This window comes from Fistularia commersonii, chromosome 11 (assembly GCF_037954325.1).
Source record: "Fistularia commersonii isolate RoL2024-O1a breed Wild chromosome 11, RoL_Fcom_v1.0, whole genome shotgun sequence".
NCBI lineage: Eukaryota > Metazoa > Chordata > Actinopteri > Syngnathiformes > Fistulariidae > Fistularia > Fistularia commersonii.
In genome coordinates this window covers 17945935-17965550 of record NC_141294.1, presented here as the reverse complement: position 1 = coordinate 17965550, position 19616 = coordinate 17945935, and the positions used below count along the sequence as shown (strand labels likewise).

The 19616-nt window shown below is 50.1% G+C and overlaps 1 protein-coding gene across 10 annotated transcripts in view; it reads right to left on the bottom strand.

Annotated features, from left to right (window-relative positions):
- myh14 (myosin, heavy chain 14, non-muscle) overlaps window positions 1-19616 on the bottom strand; it is a 29908-nt gene that overhangs the window by 9270 nt on the left and 1022 nt on the right. For 6 of the 10 annotated variants that reach the window (XM_086155585.1, XM_086155587.1, XM_086155590.1 and 3 more), the window contains exons 2-28: window positions 16457-16637; window positions 14886-15092; window positions 12977-13133; window positions 11145-11172; window positions 10839-10953; window positions 10610-10657; window positions 9437-9529; window positions 9288-9351; window positions 8734-8832; window positions 8502-8645; window positions 7898-8112; window positions 7660-7812; window positions 7267-7440; window positions 6528-6701; window positions 6311-6425; window positions 6018-6086; window positions 4332-4537; window positions 4134-4255; window positions 3257-3326; window positions 3011-3171; window positions 2522-2630; window positions 2286-2417; window positions 1996-2202; window positions 1421-1558; window positions 1222-1345; window positions 510-681; window positions 201-413 (exon numbers count right to left, since the gene is read on the bottom strand). In XM_086155585.1, coding sequence (XP_086011711.1) covers window positions 201-413; window positions 510-681; window positions 1222-1345; window positions 1421-1558; window positions 1996-2202; window positions 2286-2417; window positions 2522-2630; window positions 3011-3171; window positions 3257-3326; window positions 4134-4255; window positions 4332-4537; window positions 6018-6086; window positions 6311-6425; window positions 6528-6701; window positions 7267-7440; window positions 7660-7812; window positions 7898-8112; window positions 8502-8645; window positions 8734-8832; window positions 9288-9351; window positions 9437-9529; window positions 10610-10657; window positions 10839-10953; window positions 11145-11172; window positions 12977-13133; window positions 14886-15092; window positions 16457-16624 — 3677 coding nt within the window. In that variant the 5' untranslated portion in view covers window positions 16625-16637. Of the gene's footprint in view, window positions 1-200; window positions 414-509; window positions 682-1221; window positions 1346-1420; window positions 1559-1995; window positions 2203-2285; window positions 2418-2521; window positions 2631-3010; window positions 3172-3256; window positions 3327-4133; window positions 4256-4331; window positions 4538-6017; window positions 6087-6310; window positions 6426-6527; window positions 6702-7266; window positions 7441-7659; window positions 7813-7897; window positions 8113-8501; window positions 8646-8733; window positions 8833-9287; window positions 9352-9436; window positions 9530-10221; window positions 10234-10609; window positions 10658-10838; window positions 10954-11144; window positions 11173-12976; window positions 13134-14885; window positions 15093-16456; window positions 16638-19616 lie in introns of all 10 variants that reach the window. The other 4 variants (XM_086155589.1, XM_086155593.1, XM_086155588.1 and 1 more) reach the window with 3 other exon arrangements.

The following is a 19616-nucleotide window of genomic DNA, read 5'->3' as shown; positions in this document are numbered from 1 at the left end:
AATGGAAACTAGCGGCTTATAGCAGCAACATGAGTGTATAGGTGGCCCTTGAGAAAATCAGGTTTCAGCTATGCCCCAAAAAATGCAAAATATCATTGAAAACTCCATATTCCAGAATCTTTAATTTTTCAATGTTTCATGTGGTGCAAGTTGAAATAATGTCCCACTGTCATGTGTGACGGAAACCCCTCGTCCTGTACCTCAGCTCCTGCTGGGCGGCCGTGGTGTCCAGCGTGTCCTCCAGCTCCGTCCTCAGGGCCTCCAGCTCCTCCCCCAGGTCCCTCCTCTGCTTCTCGGCCCTCTCTCTCATCCCTCGCTCATTCTCCACCTCCTCCTTCAGCTCCGACACCTGGGACAGCGCCTCCCGCAGGGAGCGCTGGGACTCGGCGCGACGAGCCCCTTCTTCCTCCAGCCTCGAGGAAGAGAGGAGAAACGGGAAGGGGTTATAAAAACATAAATAAAACGTCAACCTCTGTCCATATTGGTTCGATCTCCTGCTTGCGTCTCACCGGCTCTGCATGGTGGTGATTTCCTTTTCCCTCTGGGACAGGCTGCCCTTCAGCTCGGCGGACATCATGCCGAGGTCGGACAGCTGCTCCTGGGCCTCCACCGCCTCGTTCTCCATCCTCCGCCGCCACTTCTCCTGCTCCAGGCGGCCCTGTTCCTCACGCTTCAAGCGCTCTGCAGGGGAAGGGCGAGAAAGAGATACCCAAAGTTAATACCACAAAACTCAAACGGTGTTTAAAACTGTTGAAAAGGTTGAGCTCCAAGTGCGCGCCCACAGTGGAGCAGCATAGTTTTGATGTTGGTAAATATGTAGTAATCTGTTCTGTTGACAGATTATATCTCTATTCACTGTGTCAACACACACACACAAAAACGCACACACGCGTCTAATCTCTCCCTCCCACACACACACACAAACACACACTAGCAGGTGGAACAAAATATTATGTACTTGGTACACATGTAGTAATCTGTTCTATCTACCCATTATACCTCTCCACCACTCACACACACACACACACATGCGCGGAAGAAAAACAGTTGTGTAGAAAACATCATACATCATATATTTATACACTGCACACACACATGCTGTATCTGCTTATGTAACATTTCGATCGATGATAGCTCCTTGGAAATGTTTCTATAAAATAGATTTTTGAAGCTGATTTGGTGCCAACAAGCCGTGACTTTTAATTTGAAAGGGACGGCCACCTTCCAGGTCGGCGATGACGGCTTCCTGTTTGTTCTTGAGCTTGTTCAGACTTTTGGTCTTCTCCTCCTCTTCGGTCAGCTGGTCCGTCACCTCGCTCAGACGCTCTTCCAGCAGCTTCTTCTCCTGCGCACGGAGAAAACACTGGTTAGGGAACGTCAACCTTCATCTGGACCAAAAGGGGGACGGATGAACACCCACCTTGCCGAATCGGTCCCTCTGCTCCACGGCACTCAGGAGGTCCGTCTCCAGACTTTTAACTTTGGTCTCCAAGGTGACCTTCTCCAGCAGGAGGCGCTGCCTCGCACTTTCCTCCTCCTCCAGCTGCTCCTCCAGGTCCTGGCAGAGAGCACAGAGAAAGAGAGGGATTTTTGTTTTTTGATAGAACCTTTATTTGATCGGCCAGCGAAACTGAGATGAGAACGCCTGAGGGGGGGAAAACCAGTTGCAGAAACAACAAAAAACATCCCATAATTAAGCCTTGTGTGACCCGGGGGGGGGGGGATCTGAGGCGTTAAACTCAATGGCTGTTTGTTGTGTCGTTCGAAACATCAAACCAGTTTTAACAAGTTCATGAGGTGACGTCGTCGGTGGAAGATCTTCAGCCCTCATGCTGCCGTCAGGTGGCTGGAGCCAATCCAAACATTCCCCATCTTTTCAACATTCATTCATCAGCTTTTTTGGGGGGGTGATAGCTGATAAAACCAGCTTCACCTGTGATGTATCGATCGATCGATCGAGCCGGACGATCGATGTGTAGGGGAGCGTCGTCCAACCTGTATATTCTGTTGCATCTTCTTCTTCTCGTTGGTCAGCTGGGCGCCTCTCTCCTCCTCTTCTTCCAGACGGCTCTCCAGCTCACCGAGCACCTCCTCCAGCTCCTGTTTCCGACTGGCCAGCCGGGCCCTCATCTCCTCGGCCTCCGCGAACAACTCGGCCTCGGCCTGGAGCTGGTCGGCCAAAACCGCCTTCTCCTCCACCAGCTGAAGGAAGGAAGGAAGGATAGAGCGTTGAGAAGGATGTTGAATTTAGGAGAGAACTGTTTTTGGGTGGGCAGAAGGTTCACCTGGGCGTGTTTCCTGTCCAGCTCGGTGAAATCCTGCTCCACCCGGCTCAGCTTGTCCTTGGCCTTCTGCAGCTCCGACTCCCTGGCCTGGATCTCCTCGTCCTGCCGGGTCACCTGCAGCAGCGGCTTCACCTGGGAGACACGAGACGGGAAAAAAAGCCCGCGTCACAAACGCAAATTCCAGCGCCTCACCGGAGTGACGTTAACGGTGGGCCTAGATTAGCGTAGCGTCGTACCTTGGTGAAAAGGCGCCACCACTGCCAGTTCCTGAGCTTCAGGTAAGCGGCACAGTTCCTCTGCATCACCCTCATAGCGCTCAGCTGCTGCTGCTTCTTCAAAAAGGCTCTGAGAAGGGTAATGCCGGTCATCAAACGATGTATTTCCCTGCCCTTTTACAGTTTTATCTCTGTTCTGCTCATTCCACTGTGTTTACTGATGTTTTGGCTGCTCGTCCTGATTTTAATCTTTAAAAGGTGCGATGGTGCCTTAGTGAGGACTTTTATAAATAAACTGGGCTGGCGTTGGCCCGGTTTTAATCGCGCCCGTTGTTCCGGCACTAAATTGCCCAGCACGTTTGTCTCCATGGAGACACGGCGGTATTTATGTCAGACTGGACGTCTGCGTTATTCCCAAAAGTGAACCGCAACGCTGCTTGGCGTCATCGTGTGGGTCGTGACGGTCGCGCGGCCGTTCGGGGGCAGCGCGGCGGAGGCTAACACCCTTACTTGCGTGCCAGGAAGCCCCTGGCGGCGCTCTGGAAACGGATGATGGTGTCGGTGATCTTCAGGTCACGCTCCTCTTCCAGGTGGGCCAGGACCCCGGCCCTGAAGAACACCTTGCTCTGGCCCACCCTGAACAGGTTGTGGTCCAGCTCCAGGGCTCTGATCTAAAGGGTGGGGGACACGGGCGAGAATCTGCGTCACGCCGTCGTCCGTGCCACCGGAATCTACGGCAACTGACGGGCGACTCACCATGAGCTCCGAGGCCTGCTTGCCGTCCATGAATGTGCGGGGGATGGCGTTGGGAGTCAGGATCTCGTATCTATGGGGGCACAAGGAGGTTCGGTGACCCCGTGGTTGACCACCGATAACAGACGAGTGGGAAACATCGCTAGCGTGTGCTGGTGGAGAGGGTGTGTGAGTGACGGGAGACGGGAGTGTGTGGTCGTGCGAGGAAGAAAGTGTTTCTAGGGGATTTTTGAAAGGGAGCAGGTGTGTGTGGGTGTGTGCACTTGCATTTATTTTGAGGTGTGCTTGAGTGTGTTAAATGCAGACTGTTATGAAAGGTCACTGGTTGGCGCGCGCATAGGCGCACACACTCACACAAAACAAAACTTTAATGAATTATTTTGAAGAAATTAGAATTAAGGTAATGATTAGCTTATTAGCTACTGTCTTCCCAATTGCATAAGATCAATCAAAAATTACATTTTTTACACACATACACACACACACACACACACACACACGCCCGCACACACACACACACACTCACACAAAACAAGACTTTAATGAATTATTTTGAAGAAATTAGAATTAAGGTAATGATTAGCTTATTAGCTACAATCCTCCCAATTGCATAAGATCAATCAAAAATTACATTTTTTACACACACACACACACACACACACAACCAGAGATTACTTATGAATTACAAGAAATTAAAATTAGACGTTTATAATTAGGCAATTGATTAGCTACCATCAATTTTTTTTTTTTTTACACACACACACACACACACACACACACACACACACACAGACACACAGACACACAGACACACAGACACAGACACACAGACACACAGACACACAGACACACACACACACACACACACACACGCACGCACCTCTGTCTGAACTCCTGGAATGGGATTCTGTTGGGGAAGCCCTGTCTACAGATCCGGATCCCCTCCAGCACCCCGTTACACCTCAGCTGGTCCAGGACCAGGTGGGGCGACAGCTTGCCGGCCTGAGTGGGAGGGAATCGGATGGTGAGTTCAGGGCCTCGTGCGGCGTCACGCCGGGCCGCCGCCTGCTCGTCTCACCCTCTTCTCGTGGTTGGGGATGATGCAGCGCAGGAAGTTGGGGTTGGTGTTCCTCAGCGTGGCCATCAGCTTGGCCAGGGACTCCTTGTAGAGCTGACCCACTGTCCTGAACATCCCCTTCTTGGTCTTCAGCCCCGCCGCCCCGAAGGTGACGGGCCCGCTGTTCTCCCCAGAGGACATCTGGTCCATCCCCACGATCCTGTCCACTGGATGACAGCCAGAGTGGGGTGTCAGAAGGGCTCGGACCAGACCGGAGCGAGCCTTTCGGCCGCGTAACAATGGCGGGATCGCGACCTCGCGCGTCTGGGCGGTGATGTCAGGTGGAAGACAGTTCCGTCCCAGTTTTGAACACCAATGAAGATATGATTTTGTTTTATATGATCTGAACAGAACAGCTCCACCACCATGCCTACCCGCGGGGCCACAGACTATCAACTGGGAAAGATGGAATAATAACACTGAATTTCTTCTGCCGGGTGTGTGGGCTAATCAGCAACATGCTTCTAGAACACTGCAAAGTAAGAACGAAAAAACAACAAACACACACACACATCTGCTACCACTACAGGACATCATTGTTGAGTTGCAATTTGGAGCGCGGGCCCCTGACTGGAATCTGTGCTATATTCAAGCAAAAACTTCAAGCAAAAAATTGGAAGAAAAGCAGTCGGCGGCTGGATTATTTTGTTTTTGACCACATATGGCGGGGCCAGATGGCGGGAGACGTCCCAGGGCTGCCGGTCTGAGACCGCTGATCCAAAGCTACCGACGTGTTAGCGCAGTGGAACCTTGACTTACGAGTGCATCAACTTGTGTTTTCCGAGATACGAGCCGCTGCTCAGTCGAGTTTTTGTTTTGGATCGGAGAACTGAGTTAGGAGCGAGCGGGATGAGCGTCTGAAGGAGTGGAAAGTGGTGTTTAAAAAGGAGTCGGTGACGCTGCCCGCCGCTTGGTAGCCGGAGAAAATAATGGCGAAACAAGAGCAAGGTGTGTGTGTTGTTGACTCGTCCAGGAAAAGATGGAGAAGTTGTCATATACTGTTTTATTTCCTTTTTAACCACTAAATGACTTTTGTTTATATTTTCATAGTTTCTTTTAAATCTTTTACATGTGTACATGTCTGTACGGTGTCCTTGAGTGTTAAATAAGGCGCCATAAAAAAATGTACGATAATTATTCACAGGGATTTGGTGCAGCAGACAGCGGGAATGTCAACAGACGAGGTATCAGAGTCAAAGACATTTTCTGTTATTATGTATTATTATTTTTTTGTAATTTAAATATGGGTGTGGAACGGATAGATTACTATGAAATTAACTTATGCAATTAAGTTAATAACTATTAAATTCTATTGAATCATGAATTAATTCAGTGCAAATTAATGAATTACTCCTAAGTCAAGGTATTATTGTATTGTGGTGCATATGTATGTATCCCATGGTGTTTCGTGGGCAATGGCTAGCATGCGAGCGGCTAACTACACACGCTAAAAGCGCTACAGTGAGTGGCTACAGCACTCGTTGCTGAAAGGAAAAAAAAAAGAAAAAAAACAAGGCCGAGGGTGGAAAAGAAGCTGCGGCAACACTACTTGAAGGTGCGACACGTCTAAAAAAAACACTATGGCGGCGGAGACACACAGCCGGCGGGCGGACAGTGAGCAAGGGGGATAGGACAGAGAGAACCTACTGTCGGAGCCATTGGCCTGCAGTGTGGTGTAGGAGTCAAAGAAGTAAACACGGGGGAGAGTCTGAATGTCTGAGGTGGGGAGGAGAAGGGGGAGGATGCAACGGGGAGGCATTGAGGAGAGAACGAGAAGGGAGTAGGGGGGGCGGAAGGGGCGAGATGAAGAAGAGGAAGAAGAAGAGAGAACAGTTCCGTTAGTAAAACCGAGCACCCGAATTTGAGAGAGGAACCCAGCGGTGAAGTCGGCTCGGGAGTTCCACCGGGGGGGGGGGGGGGTCTTTCAGCGGCGACCTCACCTTCCTTCCAGAGCTCGGACACGAAGTGATCGGAGGACTGGTGGAGGAGGGACGCCACGTTGTCGTTGAGCGGGTCCATGTTTTTGACCAGCCAGTCGTCTGCCTTGTAGTCCACCTGGAGGGCAGGGGATTCAGACACATCTGACGTTGCATTTTCTGTTTGTTTTTTTTCTTTTCCCGGTCTTAATTTGACCCGTGAGGAAACGGGGGGGGGCACCTTGCCGGCGTAGTGGATGATGGAGAAGTCGGCCTCTCCGCGCGGCTGCTTGGTCTTGAAGAACTTGGGATGCGAGCCCTGCTCCCCCGACAGCTTCTCCACGAAGGAGCGGTCCGTCGCCCGGGGGAACCAGCACTCTTCATCCAGCAGGGCCAGAACCCCCGGCGGGTGGGTCTGACGGATACACGTTTTAAAAATTGCATTTTAACTGTGCCAGAAAATGAAGCTAAAAGTGGGCGTTATGACGATTCCATGCTTATTTGTTTTTTTCCAAGAAAAAAAAAAAAAAACAGGAGGAAAAAGTCACATCTTTTGGTGATTAATCTCTAAACTGAAGCGAGAGGAGTATTGAAAACTTTTTTTCCTTTTTTTTTTAAATTAGGAAAAAAAAACAACCACTATCTAATGATAAGTTAAAGATGAATTTGTGTTTTTTTATTTGAGTATTGGTATTTCAAGATAGCAAGAAGTTACCTGAAAAAAAAAAACCCTTAAAACGTGGTTTAAAAATCTCATGCAACAGGGAGACTAGTAAATGTTTATCTTTTCAGAGCAGACGTTGGGATTTGGCAGAGTGTACTGATTTATCCTATCTGCGTTCTTATTCAGAAAATAAGCCAAGGACACAAATCGAGTGATTTCAATCACTGCGTCAGCTCCTGCTTTCGAGAAACCTCGTTAATATCTCATAGAAGGGAAAAAAAAAAAGAAAAAAAAAAAGGCGGGAGCGGAGGCGTACCGGCCTTTCGATCAGGTCGATGCAGGGCTGCAGGTCCAGGCCGAAGTCGATGAAGTTCCACTCGATGCCCTCCCGCTGGTACTCCTCCTGCTCCAGGATGAACATGGTGTGGTTGAAGAGCTGCTGGAGCTTCTCGTTGGTGTAGTTGATGCACAGCTGCTCGAAGGAGTTCAGCTGCAAACGGGGTGGTGAGAAAAAACAACATCCGTCATATGACTGATGGGACCCATGGTCCTTCCAATCCCCTCTCTCATTGGCTACTGGCCCTGGTTCGACATAACATGTAAACGGCAACAGCACGTCACTATGGAACTGAACAGGTTATGTTTTGCAGAGGCGTCTCAAATGCTCTCCCTGCTTTGACAAACAACTGCGGTTTCCACGCCGACCGACCTGGAAGATCTCGAAGCCCGCGATGTCGAGGATGCCGATGAAGGAGGCGCCCTGCCTCTGCCTGCGGTCCAGGGCCCTGTTGATCCTGTGGACCAGCCATCGGAAGAGGCGCTCATATGTGGCCTTCGCCAACGCCTCCACAGCGAAGTCGGCCTGTGTGCGCGGAGGTGGGGAAGAACACGCACGGCGTCAGGTAAGCCCGAGAATCAATGCCCACGGGGTCCGAGCGGCACCTCACCTGCTCTTTGGTTTGGGCCTTCTGCACGTACTCCCGGCCCACTTTGATCCTCGGCGTGAGGATGGCCCGGGTAAACTCCAGCACGTTGATGCCCAGCAGGTGGCAGAGCTTCTGCGCCGCCGTGTTGTCTGGCATCGACGCCTGGTCGTGGTTCTTCTCCTTGGTGAAGGAGATGTTGCCGAACTGGAGCACGGCCGAAATCACCTTCAGCATGGCTGGGGGGAGGGGTGGGGGAGGTGCACAGGGGGAAGTTATAAAAATAAAAACCCGACCAGGACCGGGACAGGAGGACACAGACCGGGGCTGCTGCTGCTGCTGCTGCTGCTGCTGTGAAATTTCAGACCAACACAGACCTGATTCTAAATCGACGACTCAGCAGATGTTCTCAAGAGAGCGGCTTAATTTAATAAAGATTAAATAATATTCATGATTAGTATGAAGTCTGCAATCTTGTGTCTCCAGCGTAACAGTCTCCCTTTGCTCTGATTAGCTGAATGAATCAGAAAACATTAGCATGCACAGCTAACGTAGCATCATCAGGATAGCAGGAGGCAGTTATGATAGATCGGTACTTAAGGGTAACATACAAAACACGCTGCCTTACATATCATCTCCTCAGGGGTGAAGCCCATGATGGACATGGAGTCCATGGTCTGGGTGAAGTTCTCTGAATCGCTCTGTCCAGGGACTGGGATGGAGCCCCCGCTGAGGAAGCGGTACTCGTCGGCAGTTCCCAGGAGCAGGTCGGCTGAGGACGAACACACATTCCAGTTTAGGAGGGGCAAAAGCAGCGTTCGGCGGTATTTTCTGAAGGCGTGATCGCCACCGCCGCCAACCTTTAGTCTCCTCCGAAGCTCCGCACAGCATCTGGTAGAAGATGTGGAAGGTCCTCTCGTCTTTGGCCTGGCGGGTGGCTCGGGACTTTTCCAGGAGGTCTACGTGTCCAGGTTAAGGACGCTGCCCTTGTGTGCAGATTCACTTCACTATGCTCCACAGCCCATCTTTCTTTATCTACACACATCTACTTCTCCCGCTCACAGGGATGCGGGGTTTGACCCCAATTGGCCAGCTGTCAATCACAGGGATGCATTTATGACAAGCATTCACTCCTACACGCTGACTGTTTCTCCGCCGTGGGAGGAAGACGGAGAACCTGGACGGAACCCAGGAACGCAGCGAAAGTGGAGACAACCGACAGATCCCTGGTTGACGGTGATCGCAGCCTCGCTAAAAGTGCTGCGTTCGAGCCGCTTGCATGAAGAATTGTTGCAAAACCCGGGTGCTATTACATAATTAATTTAAACGGTTGCATAAACGCTATTACACAATGTTTCTTTTTTGTTTGTAACATGTATAAAGTCCTCTCCGGGAGTGGTGGAGGTCAGGATACAGGTTTCAATGTTGGCGCCGACGATGTATCCCGCCACATCAAAGTTAATGCGGATGAACTTTCCCTGGGAGAAAAAAGGGAGAGGAGTTTTTTTTCTTTCTTTTTTGGAAAAGTTCTGAAAGACGGAGTTTGGGGGGGGAGGGGCTTACGAATCTGGAGGAGTTGTCATTCTTGACGGTCTTGGCGTTGCCGAAGGCCTCCAGGATGGGGTTGGCCTGCAGCAGCTGTCTCTCCAGCTCGCCCTGGGAACGTGGGAAGGCACAGGATCAGCGCCGCCCGCCCGGAACTCAGCTAAAACGCGGCCGTTGCATCGCTCAGTGAGAGATGGTGCGCGTGTCAGGGCGGCGGAGCAGCATCGGGGAAGGACACACACACACACACACACACACACACACCTATCATTCCTGGACCTGGAAGAGCTTCTACTTTAACGTGTTGAAAATCAAACACTGTATTTTGATCAATGTAGCAGCTCGGTCAGGAACCCGGAGCACAAAAAAAAACAAAGCTAAATAGAGGTCGAGGAATGATGCAGCTGCCGCAGACAAGCTGCGTGCCGGCCGGGTTTGCTACAGGCTGCGGCGCAGCGTCCGCCACACTGCCGGTCTGCTAACAGGCAGCGCTCGCGGGGAAACTCAGTGTCAGCCAGCCATCGCTCAAGCCAGAGGTGCACACACACACACACACACACACACACACCGAGCAAACACCAAGCTAATCCATGTATCTGTTCCCAAACTACAAACACACATTTCAAATCTGATGCTTTTCCTAGTTGCATACATTCGATCACGCACAGAATCACCGCCCCCAACACAAAGAGCGTCATTCACACGATGGAACGGCGCTATGATTCTCGCGCTGCATCGGAAGAATCATATCCCCTCTAAGAGATTATTCTAAATTGCACCTTAAATTGACCCTGAATACTCACATATTGGAATTGCTTGAAGAAAAAAAAAAAAAGGGGGTTTTCGGGTGGGGGGAGTGACAAAAACAACAAAAAAAAAACAACATGAAAAATAAGACAAATGAGACAAGAAACAAACCGACAGACAAACAGATACACAACAAAAAAATATAAAACCATTTAAAGCATTTAAAGGAACGGTTAACCCCCAGGTGTGAACCCAAAATACGTATCCTTCCACCAGATTCATTGAACTGGATCTACTTTTTGTGATCATTTGAGTGATTTTTTTTATTTTCTCTTTCGGGTCGAGGGGGTGAACTTCCCTTTCCAAGATACTGTCAGTTAGTCAGAATCATCGGGGTGGAAAAAAACAGGGGTGGGAAAGAAGAGAAGGACAGAGGGAACTCACCCTGTTCACCAAAGTGCTGCCCCGTGTTAAGGACCGAGAGCCGTCCATCTGGGCATGCAGGACGGGGATAAAGGACAGAAGTGAAGGAGAGGAAGGAAAGAAAAGGAAATCGCTGAGAGAGTGTTTGATAAAGATTGTTAATTGATTGTTTCTACTTTATCAGATTATAATGAGTTGTGAAGGAACTTTGTGCCATGTTCCCCTAAAGGGCCCTCGGGTGCCGGCGTACCTGTAGCACCTCCTTGTTGCGACCCAACGTGCTGCTCTTGTGCGAGGAGGCGACGTGGGCCAAATACTGGATGACCTTCTTGGTGTTCTCGGTCTTACCTGCCCCGGATTCCCCCCTAGAACACACACACACACACACACACTTATGACAGTTGACCAGATCTGAGCTGTAAGCGGGCGAAACACTCGATGTGTTTGTACATGCTACATCACACCCTTCCTGTGTCAAGTCTCTCTCTCTCTCTCTCACACACACACACACACGTGCACGCACACGCGCACGCACACAAAAGGGGGGGTTACTCACGTGCACAGGATGGACTGGTCTTCTCTGTCTGAAAGAGGACAGACAGACGGGGTCAAAGGTCAATCCTGTCAATCACGGACTCGCCAGCGTGACACTTCTGTCAAACACGCGTCCCCGTCGGGGAGCGGCCTGGGTCGCTGTGGCGACAAACGGCCGAGGACTCAACCTCGGGTTCCTTTCGGTGTTTCGACTCAAAATGGCGAGCAAAGATCATCGAATTCTTTCGAACCTTGGTGTATGTTATTGATCCGCGGTAGGAGAAGCAGGAGACCACAAGGACTGAACAGGCAGTCCTGGACATCTGCTGCACCACGCGCTTTCAAAAATGGCCGCCAGGGTCATGGGCCACACGGCACGCAAGCGGCGAGCCGACGCGGGGATAGGACTGGGGCTCGTGTTGCGCGGAGAGACGGCCGGCTGCCACGCCTCGGCGTCTGCCGTGACCCCCCCCCCACTCCGACACAGGACGTCGGCCCTGCGCTCTGATGCTCCCGTCAGTCACTCCTCGGCTAATTAGAGCCGCCAAGAGGAGGAGGAGCACAGGCCGAACTGGTCTGACAGCCAACTGGCTCTTTTCTCTTTCCCCCGGCTTGTGTTTGCTGCCGAGGCCGTCCCGCACCTTCGGAACCGGGGACAGGTCCGACCGGTTCAATCACTGTAGAAACACACTTGACGCTGAGTCACCCGGGGAGAAGCCTCCAGGCGGAGACTTGCTCAGCCACTCTTGTCTCGGAGAGCGCGAGCGAGAAAGCTCACCGCCTCGTTTCACAGACTCAACGGGGGGAGAGGCCGTCCGTGTTCAGAAGTTGGAAATCAACACTGAAATTTATATTCTTGTCGTGGCAAGTGGAGTCGAACGTAGTCACTTGAAATTCACGCCGACCTTGATGACGGAGAACCTCCACAGACATGTCGCTGCACAATTCGGGATGACCACCGTTGACTTGTGCGGGGAAATTCCAGTTGCCACAACAAAAAGATTTTGACAAGAATTCATCATGACCTGGATGACTGAGAACCTCAACAGACGCTGAAATATACTGCGACACTTTGACTGACGGGTGGAATTGGTTCGGTGACGGGGCTCGTAACTCGATTTGCTCATATATCAAATTCAATTTCCCCATTTCAATGAACTGAAACGCTATTGATCCGTTCCAACCCTCCCTGTTTTGTGTTTTTTTAAATAAGAAAAATGTATTCTATAAAGAACAAATATTCGATAGAACACATAATAAAAGAGAACATAACAAAATAAATCTGACAAAGACACCAGCGGTAGAGGAGGTTGGTGGAGTTTTTCCATTTGTTGCTCTATTGCTTAAAGACACACTTAATGCTACAATACCTTGCTACAGTAACTTGCACACTTTGCTACACTTTATGGCTAATCTTGATTTTGCACGGCAGTGAATGTCGGTCCTCTTTTTGAAACGGTCAAATCATACCCGCCCGGCTTTGAGTGACTTTCCACAATTTTCTGTGGGCTACCCAGCGGCGGGCATCGCGTCCGACTGTTTTAAAATGCTTCTTTTGCGGACACCGTTGGCGTCGTCCCGCCGGCTCCTATCTCTGATCTTAGCTCGGATCACGAAGCAAAAACAAAAACAAAAGGTTCTTGCACTCGTATGTCAGGGTTCCACTGCTGATAATCTTTTTCCTTTTCCCATACACCACTGGCGTGGCCCGCTGGTCAAAGATCACACGTGAGACTCCGCATTCCAGCGCTACAGTCCCCCTCCCCTCCCCGATAGCCACCCACTCCCATTCTCCCATTCAGCGCCGGAGCGGGCAGAGGTCGGGGGTCAGAGGTCAGAGATAGCGGCGGGTACCTTGCAGCATGCTCCGATAGGCCGCCTCCGAGATGGCGTAAATGTGCGGGGGCATCTCGTGGCGCTTCTTGCCCCGGTACATGTCCACGATGGACTCGGTGTAGATGGGCAGGTTTTTGTAAGGGTTGACCACCACGCAGAAGAGCCCCGAATACGTCTGGAGGACAAAGCGGGGAGACAGGGGGTTAAATTCCTCCATTTCGACGACTTTTTTTTTTCTCACAAGCAATAAAAAAAATAAAATAAATAATGCCTGTATGTGTAAATGGGTGTCAGTCATTTTCACTGCACGCACCAATTTCACAGTGGAATGTGACCATAACACTACTTTTTTTTTTTCCCCCTTCAAGCTTATCTTATCTTATCTCCTCCCCCCACCCAGGGGACTCTGGTATGGATGCCAGACTTAACGACAGCCTGCGAATAATTCATTACACCGAGTACATGATTGTAATTGCTTGAATTAGGCGAGAAAAAAACAAAAAAAAAAAAAAAAAAAAAAAAAAACCTGAAACATTCCCCGCCTTGGCTTTACCCAAAACAGCCTTGACGCTAATTACATCTCCTTGTGTTTGTTGTTATGACATCCCTCTCGCGAGTTCATCATTTTGTCACGCCCGAGCTCGGGAAGCGGGGGGAAAAAAAAAAGGACAGGTTTTTAAACCGGGGGCCGCCTGTCGTGAACAACCCTTGTTGTCACCTTGTCTTTGAAACTTGAGTCATAATAAAGTTAAGCTATGATTGTAGGTGATCGTCTTTGCTGTGTGTGTGTGTGTGCAGGACACCTTATCAGAATATTGAGGGTGGAGGCAAAACTAGCACGAGTGAACATCAATTCGGCTGATTCAGTGAAATGGCCCCTGCCCCCTCATAAATACCTCCTCCCCCTGGGACACTACAGCTCCTGTCTCACTGAAGGAACTTTCTGCAGGACCTTTTCAAGACCTCAGCTCCTGGAAGCACCTCGGCTCCAACTTCCAGGCTCACCTCATGATTATTCAAAGCCACACCCATTAGCGGATCCTTCTTGTGGTCTTGTTTTGTCTCATTTTTAAAAGCTATGGCGGGGACCGGTCAGCTGTTTCAAAATAGACAGAAGGAACAAGAAAAGGACTGACGAAGAGGTTCAAGCTCTAAAATCCAGGGATTGCGGAGGAACATCATCTTTGACCAAAAGCCTGGCTGACGGCTAAGAGGGTAATTCACGCGGCAAAGCAGCCCAAGGAAAAGATAAAGACACAGTCCACAGTTTCACTGAGGACTCCAAAATCCTCAATGTGAAAGGTTGGACGTCTTGACATGGTTGACAGCTGACAAGGCCAGGCTTAAGCCCCGCCTCGAAGCTAAATGTCCGTTGGGACTGATCCTCACATGTCCCTGGGATCCTCTCAATATTACAGCGAAGGGCAAAATAAGTGACGCCTTTGCCCGGGTGTTCACTCGTTTGCTCAAAGGCGGAGAACTATAATTCGAGGTTAAAATCAAAATCCCTCGCACGGATGGAACCAGCGCGCCTGCACCTTTGCGGCGCTGTCAGGCATCGTCACTAACGCTGCGCGCTCGGTCAATTATAAATGTATTCTGCAGCGGAAACCGGAGATGCCAACACACACACGCACACACACACACACACACACACACACACACACACACACACACACACACACACACACACACACACACACACACACACACACATACATACAGAGAACTTGACTCCTGCCTCGGCTCCGCAGCCTGTATCAGTGACAGCAGATCGTCACCTCTGAGCTCCTGCGTCTTCAGTCGTCTCCTTGTTCCTACTTTCATGTGTCGATGACGCTAGTTCGACGAACCTCTCTGGAGCATCTTTATTTGTCTATGCCCTGTGCGTGCATGTGTGTGTGTGTGTGTGTGTTTCTGCGCTCACATAGATCAGGCCAGAGTAGTATCTTTCCCTCAGGTTGTGCAGCACCGAGGCTTCGTTGAGGCAGGTGAGGTCGGCCATGTCCTCCACCTTGCTGAAACGCGGCGGGTTCATCCGCTGCACCTCCTCCCGGGAGAGGGTCAGGCGGCGCTGGCTGTCGGTGAGTTCCACTTCCACCTCGTCGCCGCGCTCCTCACGAATGCTGGCCGACTGAGGAACAATGAGAGACAATGACTTGTTGAAGTCTTCCATTAAAGCTTGACAAAAATGGACTACCAATTGATTGATTGATCACGTCCAGATGTTATTCCCTGAGGCTGAGAACAAGTATTGTCAGGTTTGGACAAACGAGAATCCATATTTGAATTTGCTTCATCGGCTAACATTGATTTTCACAAAGGTGTGTGTGTGTGTGTGTGTTTGAGGAGCCTGACAGGCAGAAACCCCAGGGTGACCTCCGTGTTTGGGGTCTAGATGAACACTGGGGAAATCCACCTCCCCCGGCTTCATAAAAATAGCTGGTTCGACAGCCATGTTTGTAGTTTTTGTCAGGTCAGGGTTGTGGTGGACGGGTGCTGGGATTGGAATGTTTACGGGCAGGAGCAGAGCTTTGGCTGGTTTCTCAAAATCAGACTAATGGCAAGCGGTGTCCTTCAGAAGAGCAACTCTGGCCAGATCCTCAAGGCGGATCTAGATTTGGATTTGCCGGGTGACGTTGGGTGACAGATAAGCACCGTTCTTCGCAATGTCAGGATGAAACAGACTGCTGCGATTAAAAACAACAAAAACAACAACAACAACAACAAAACAGCGGGAGATTGAGTGCCCTGTTTTTGTCTGGTTGCTGCTGGTGGTTGTCGGGACAGGAAGTAAGGAAGGAACCCTTCCACCGGCTCCGCCCTCAGCCAGCTACTCACCGCGCACGTCGGCAAAGACATGCGACTGCATGGATGTGTGTGCGCTTAGATATTAGTCACAGTTTTCAACTACATGCCGACGATATTACGTTTGTAGCGCGTGTGTGTGTGTGTGTGTGTGTAACTGTGCCACTCTCAGATCATGGGTGTAAAATGAAGTCAGTGTCTCTGAAAGTGCCTCTTTGCCATCATGAGGCTGAAGGAGAGTATTGTTCTATTCATAGGGCTGTCTTAACAAACCAGTTCGGGACAGAGAGAGAGAGAGAGAGAGATGGAATTCACGTCCTACGATTTTCGCCGACGAAAACTGGATTACAGACGACACATCGGAACAAATCGCAGCCCCGTCCGGGGCCTTGTGACAGTCATTAGGCTCAGATGTGTTACAGAGCATCACAAGGCCCGACGGAGGGGGGGAAAAAACAAAAAACAAACAAAAGAAAAGAGAGTTTATTGGACAAAAAGACGAGACCGTCATGTAGATACGATGGCCATAAAATGATGGCGTTACAATGGTGGCACGCCCTCAGACAGCTCCAACCCAGATTTTTCACCGGTGGAATTTACGAGAGCTGGGACAACGGGAGGAATGAAAAGCACAGACAGATAATATTCGGTGCGTTTTAGAGAGCAGAAAACGCCTCCGGGCCCGCTCACCTCGAAGCCATGCTTCTCGGACGGCACCCACACCAGCCGCTTGGCGGCCCAGTCGGCCTGGCTGGCGGCGGAGAACATGGAGGCGTTGGCGGTCGGAGACCCCGGTGCCGCCCCCGAAGACAGGAAGCGGGTGATGTCGTTGGCGCCGCCCCCCGATGGCCTGGACATGGTGCTGCTTGCACTGGGGAGCAGAGGGGAAAGATGCAGTTTTAAAAAACCGTAACTATGACAACTCCTTGCTGGAGGCAATAACAATAATAACAAAAAGGCGAGGGTACAAGATCATGTGCACGAGTGAGAGAACTACAATCCCAATCGGGTGGATGTTGGGGAGTAACTGCATGGTCAGCTGCCGCGCTGAGGGATTGTGGGTATTGTAGTTCTTTGCTGCCCGATGGCAAATATGTTTTTTTTTTCCTATCGAAACAAGATCGACATGCAAACTTTGGGCCTCGAGTCCGACTGACAGCGAGCGAGCCCGTCAGGGACAGGATAACCCGGAGGGATCATCGCAACGTGTACATTTGCTCCATACCGGCAATTTCAGCCACTCCCACTGCTAGTCACCCAAGAATGAAGGCTGTAAAAATGAAAAAAACGTTCACACCGGTTGGCAAAGTTGCGCAAACACTGTCAGACGACGGCGAAAGTCGCGCTGACAAGTTTAATCCCTCGCAAAACAAAACAAGGAGCTAACCGCCAACCGCAGAATCCACTGGTTAAATTACTTCCCACAGCCTTGATACATAAACACACCTACACTGTAAAGAAATGCCAGCACTCCCCGTGTGTGTGTGTGTAAAGAAGCAGACAGGAAGGGTGACAGCTTTTAATGGCACTACTCAACAACACACACGTGTCTCAAGTTTTATCTTGGAGTGGTTGTTCAACAAAGAAACATTTGCAGGTAAATATCATATGTGATGTGATTCTGTGTCAGCACCATGGACACATTACTTCGCGCACACCCACTCCCACACACACACACACACACACACACATGCACGGCAGGATAAAGAGCACTGATGCAGCAGCAGAGGCTCCATCAGCACTGGGCTGCCCGGGCCAGAGGTTGGCCCAATTGAAAGACGCAGCAAATCAAGGAGAAAACGGGGGAATAGAATAAAGACGGAGGGTCTGAATGGATGGGAGGAGGGGTGGAGGAAGGCGATGGAGCAGCGAGACTCATCAATCCACTGAGTAAACTGACATGACAGGGAGGGTGGGTGAAGGGAGGATGGAAATAGCCTGGAAAAACTCAAAGCTGAGGTTCTGGGTCAACGAAATACAACCGAAACCTCAGTCAAACTGAGTCACAGTAAAAAAGGAGGAGGAGGAGGAGGAGGAGGAGGAGGTGCTCCCCTCCCCTCCGTCTGGAGCCGCGAGTGCAAATCCAGAGGCGACCTCCAGCCGGAGCGACCGCCGGAGGCTTCCTACGTGCGAAGCGGCGCTCGGCAGCGATTCCGTGAGAAAAGTTCCTCTGAGCGCTGAGACTCGTGACTGAAAGTTTGCATCGAGGCCGTGTGTGTGTGTGTGTGTGGGGGCAGTGACATCACTCCAACCCGACTATTCACTCGAGTGTTAAATATGTCCATTATGCAACGGCCAACGCAGCCTTTAAATCCCACTAGCACTCTGGCTAATTGTCTGACGGGCTGGTTGTTGACTTTTTGTTTTTTCCCCTCCGTGACCTTTGCCCTGCCGACCCTCTCCTCCCCTCCCCCCCCCAGCCGCTTTGACGACTCTTCTTTGTTTGGAAAAAAAAAGTTTTATTCGACAACCTCATTCCAACAAGTATAACGCTGCACTTTGGGGATTTGAAGATCCCAAATATTGAATTTGGAGAAAAAAATACTGAAAGCAGCCTTTATCCCGACTGTAATTGATGTCAGAAATACAAATATTGGCAAAAATCCGCAGGTTCGTTGGGATCATGAGTTAATGGCAGTAAAGGATCACTTTCAACCTTTCACTACTGTGAAAGGTGAATTTCAGACCCCCAGAACTTGCTTTGCTAGTTCAAAATGATTGTTTTTGTCTCACAGCGATGAAAAATCACCTTTTTACAACATTCAATCAAACCTGATTGAAAATTGCCATAAAAGGTATCATTACCTTTACCAAAACTGGTTGTTTTTATCTAATGCGAGATAAATCGATCTGCTTTCTAAATATTCATACTGGATATTTATTCCAAGTTCTGAGACCTGACGGCAGAACCAATGGCGAAGTCGGCACCCATGACTCTGCAGGTATGTCATCCACCCTGATTCCTATCATTCATCGGCATCTCGCTGTTCACCGCAGGACCGGGTCTTCGTACCTGTTACTTCAGAATAAATCTGGGTGTGTGTGTGTGTGTGTGTGTGTGTGTGTGTGTGTGTGATGACTGAATAGTTGGAACCATCTTGCTAGTCAGCGCTGAAAATATGCCACAAGCCGATGGCTCCGAGTGTTTTGCATAAATTCTTCTCCCTTTCTTCCTTCCCGGGCATAACTTGAGCTCATTTTGTAAACATTTTCTTTTGTTCCCATTGGAAACATCACTTCTCGTCCCACTATAAAACATCATGCTGTGGTTTTAGGACGAGATCAGAACCGCGCCAGCCGGCGACCATCCGCCCAGGTCTTTAACTTGACCTGGAGCAGAGCTAGATGTTTAAGTTCGGGCCTTGGAGACACAGTCTCCACCTGGATCGGCCTGTCCAAGAAGCTCAATTAATATTCAATGTTTTTCATTGTTTTTTTCTATTTTTCCTGTCTGTCCTTCCTTAGAAGAGCCAAAGGAAACGAGAATAAATCAGGACTATTTATAGCCGCCAGCCTCGTCTTCTAAAGAGGAAACACATGACAGAGAAGCGAGGAATAAATATGATCCAGTTCAACGGTACAAAAGTCATATTTTCAGCCCCTTCTGTTCTTTTCCCCCCTTGGTTATATTAAATAGAGCAGGACTGGTGCAAAAAACGTGTGAAGGTATCCAGGGTGACTGTTGCTACTGTTCCTCCCCTAATTTGACAGGATCCACAAGAACGCGCCGTGAATGGCTACATCGAGGTACAGCGCGGTATGTGTGTGTGTGTGTGGGGGGGGGGGGCTGAGAATCGGGGTACCTCCAAACAGCAATTACCATTTCCCTAAAAGCATGCGTGCACACACA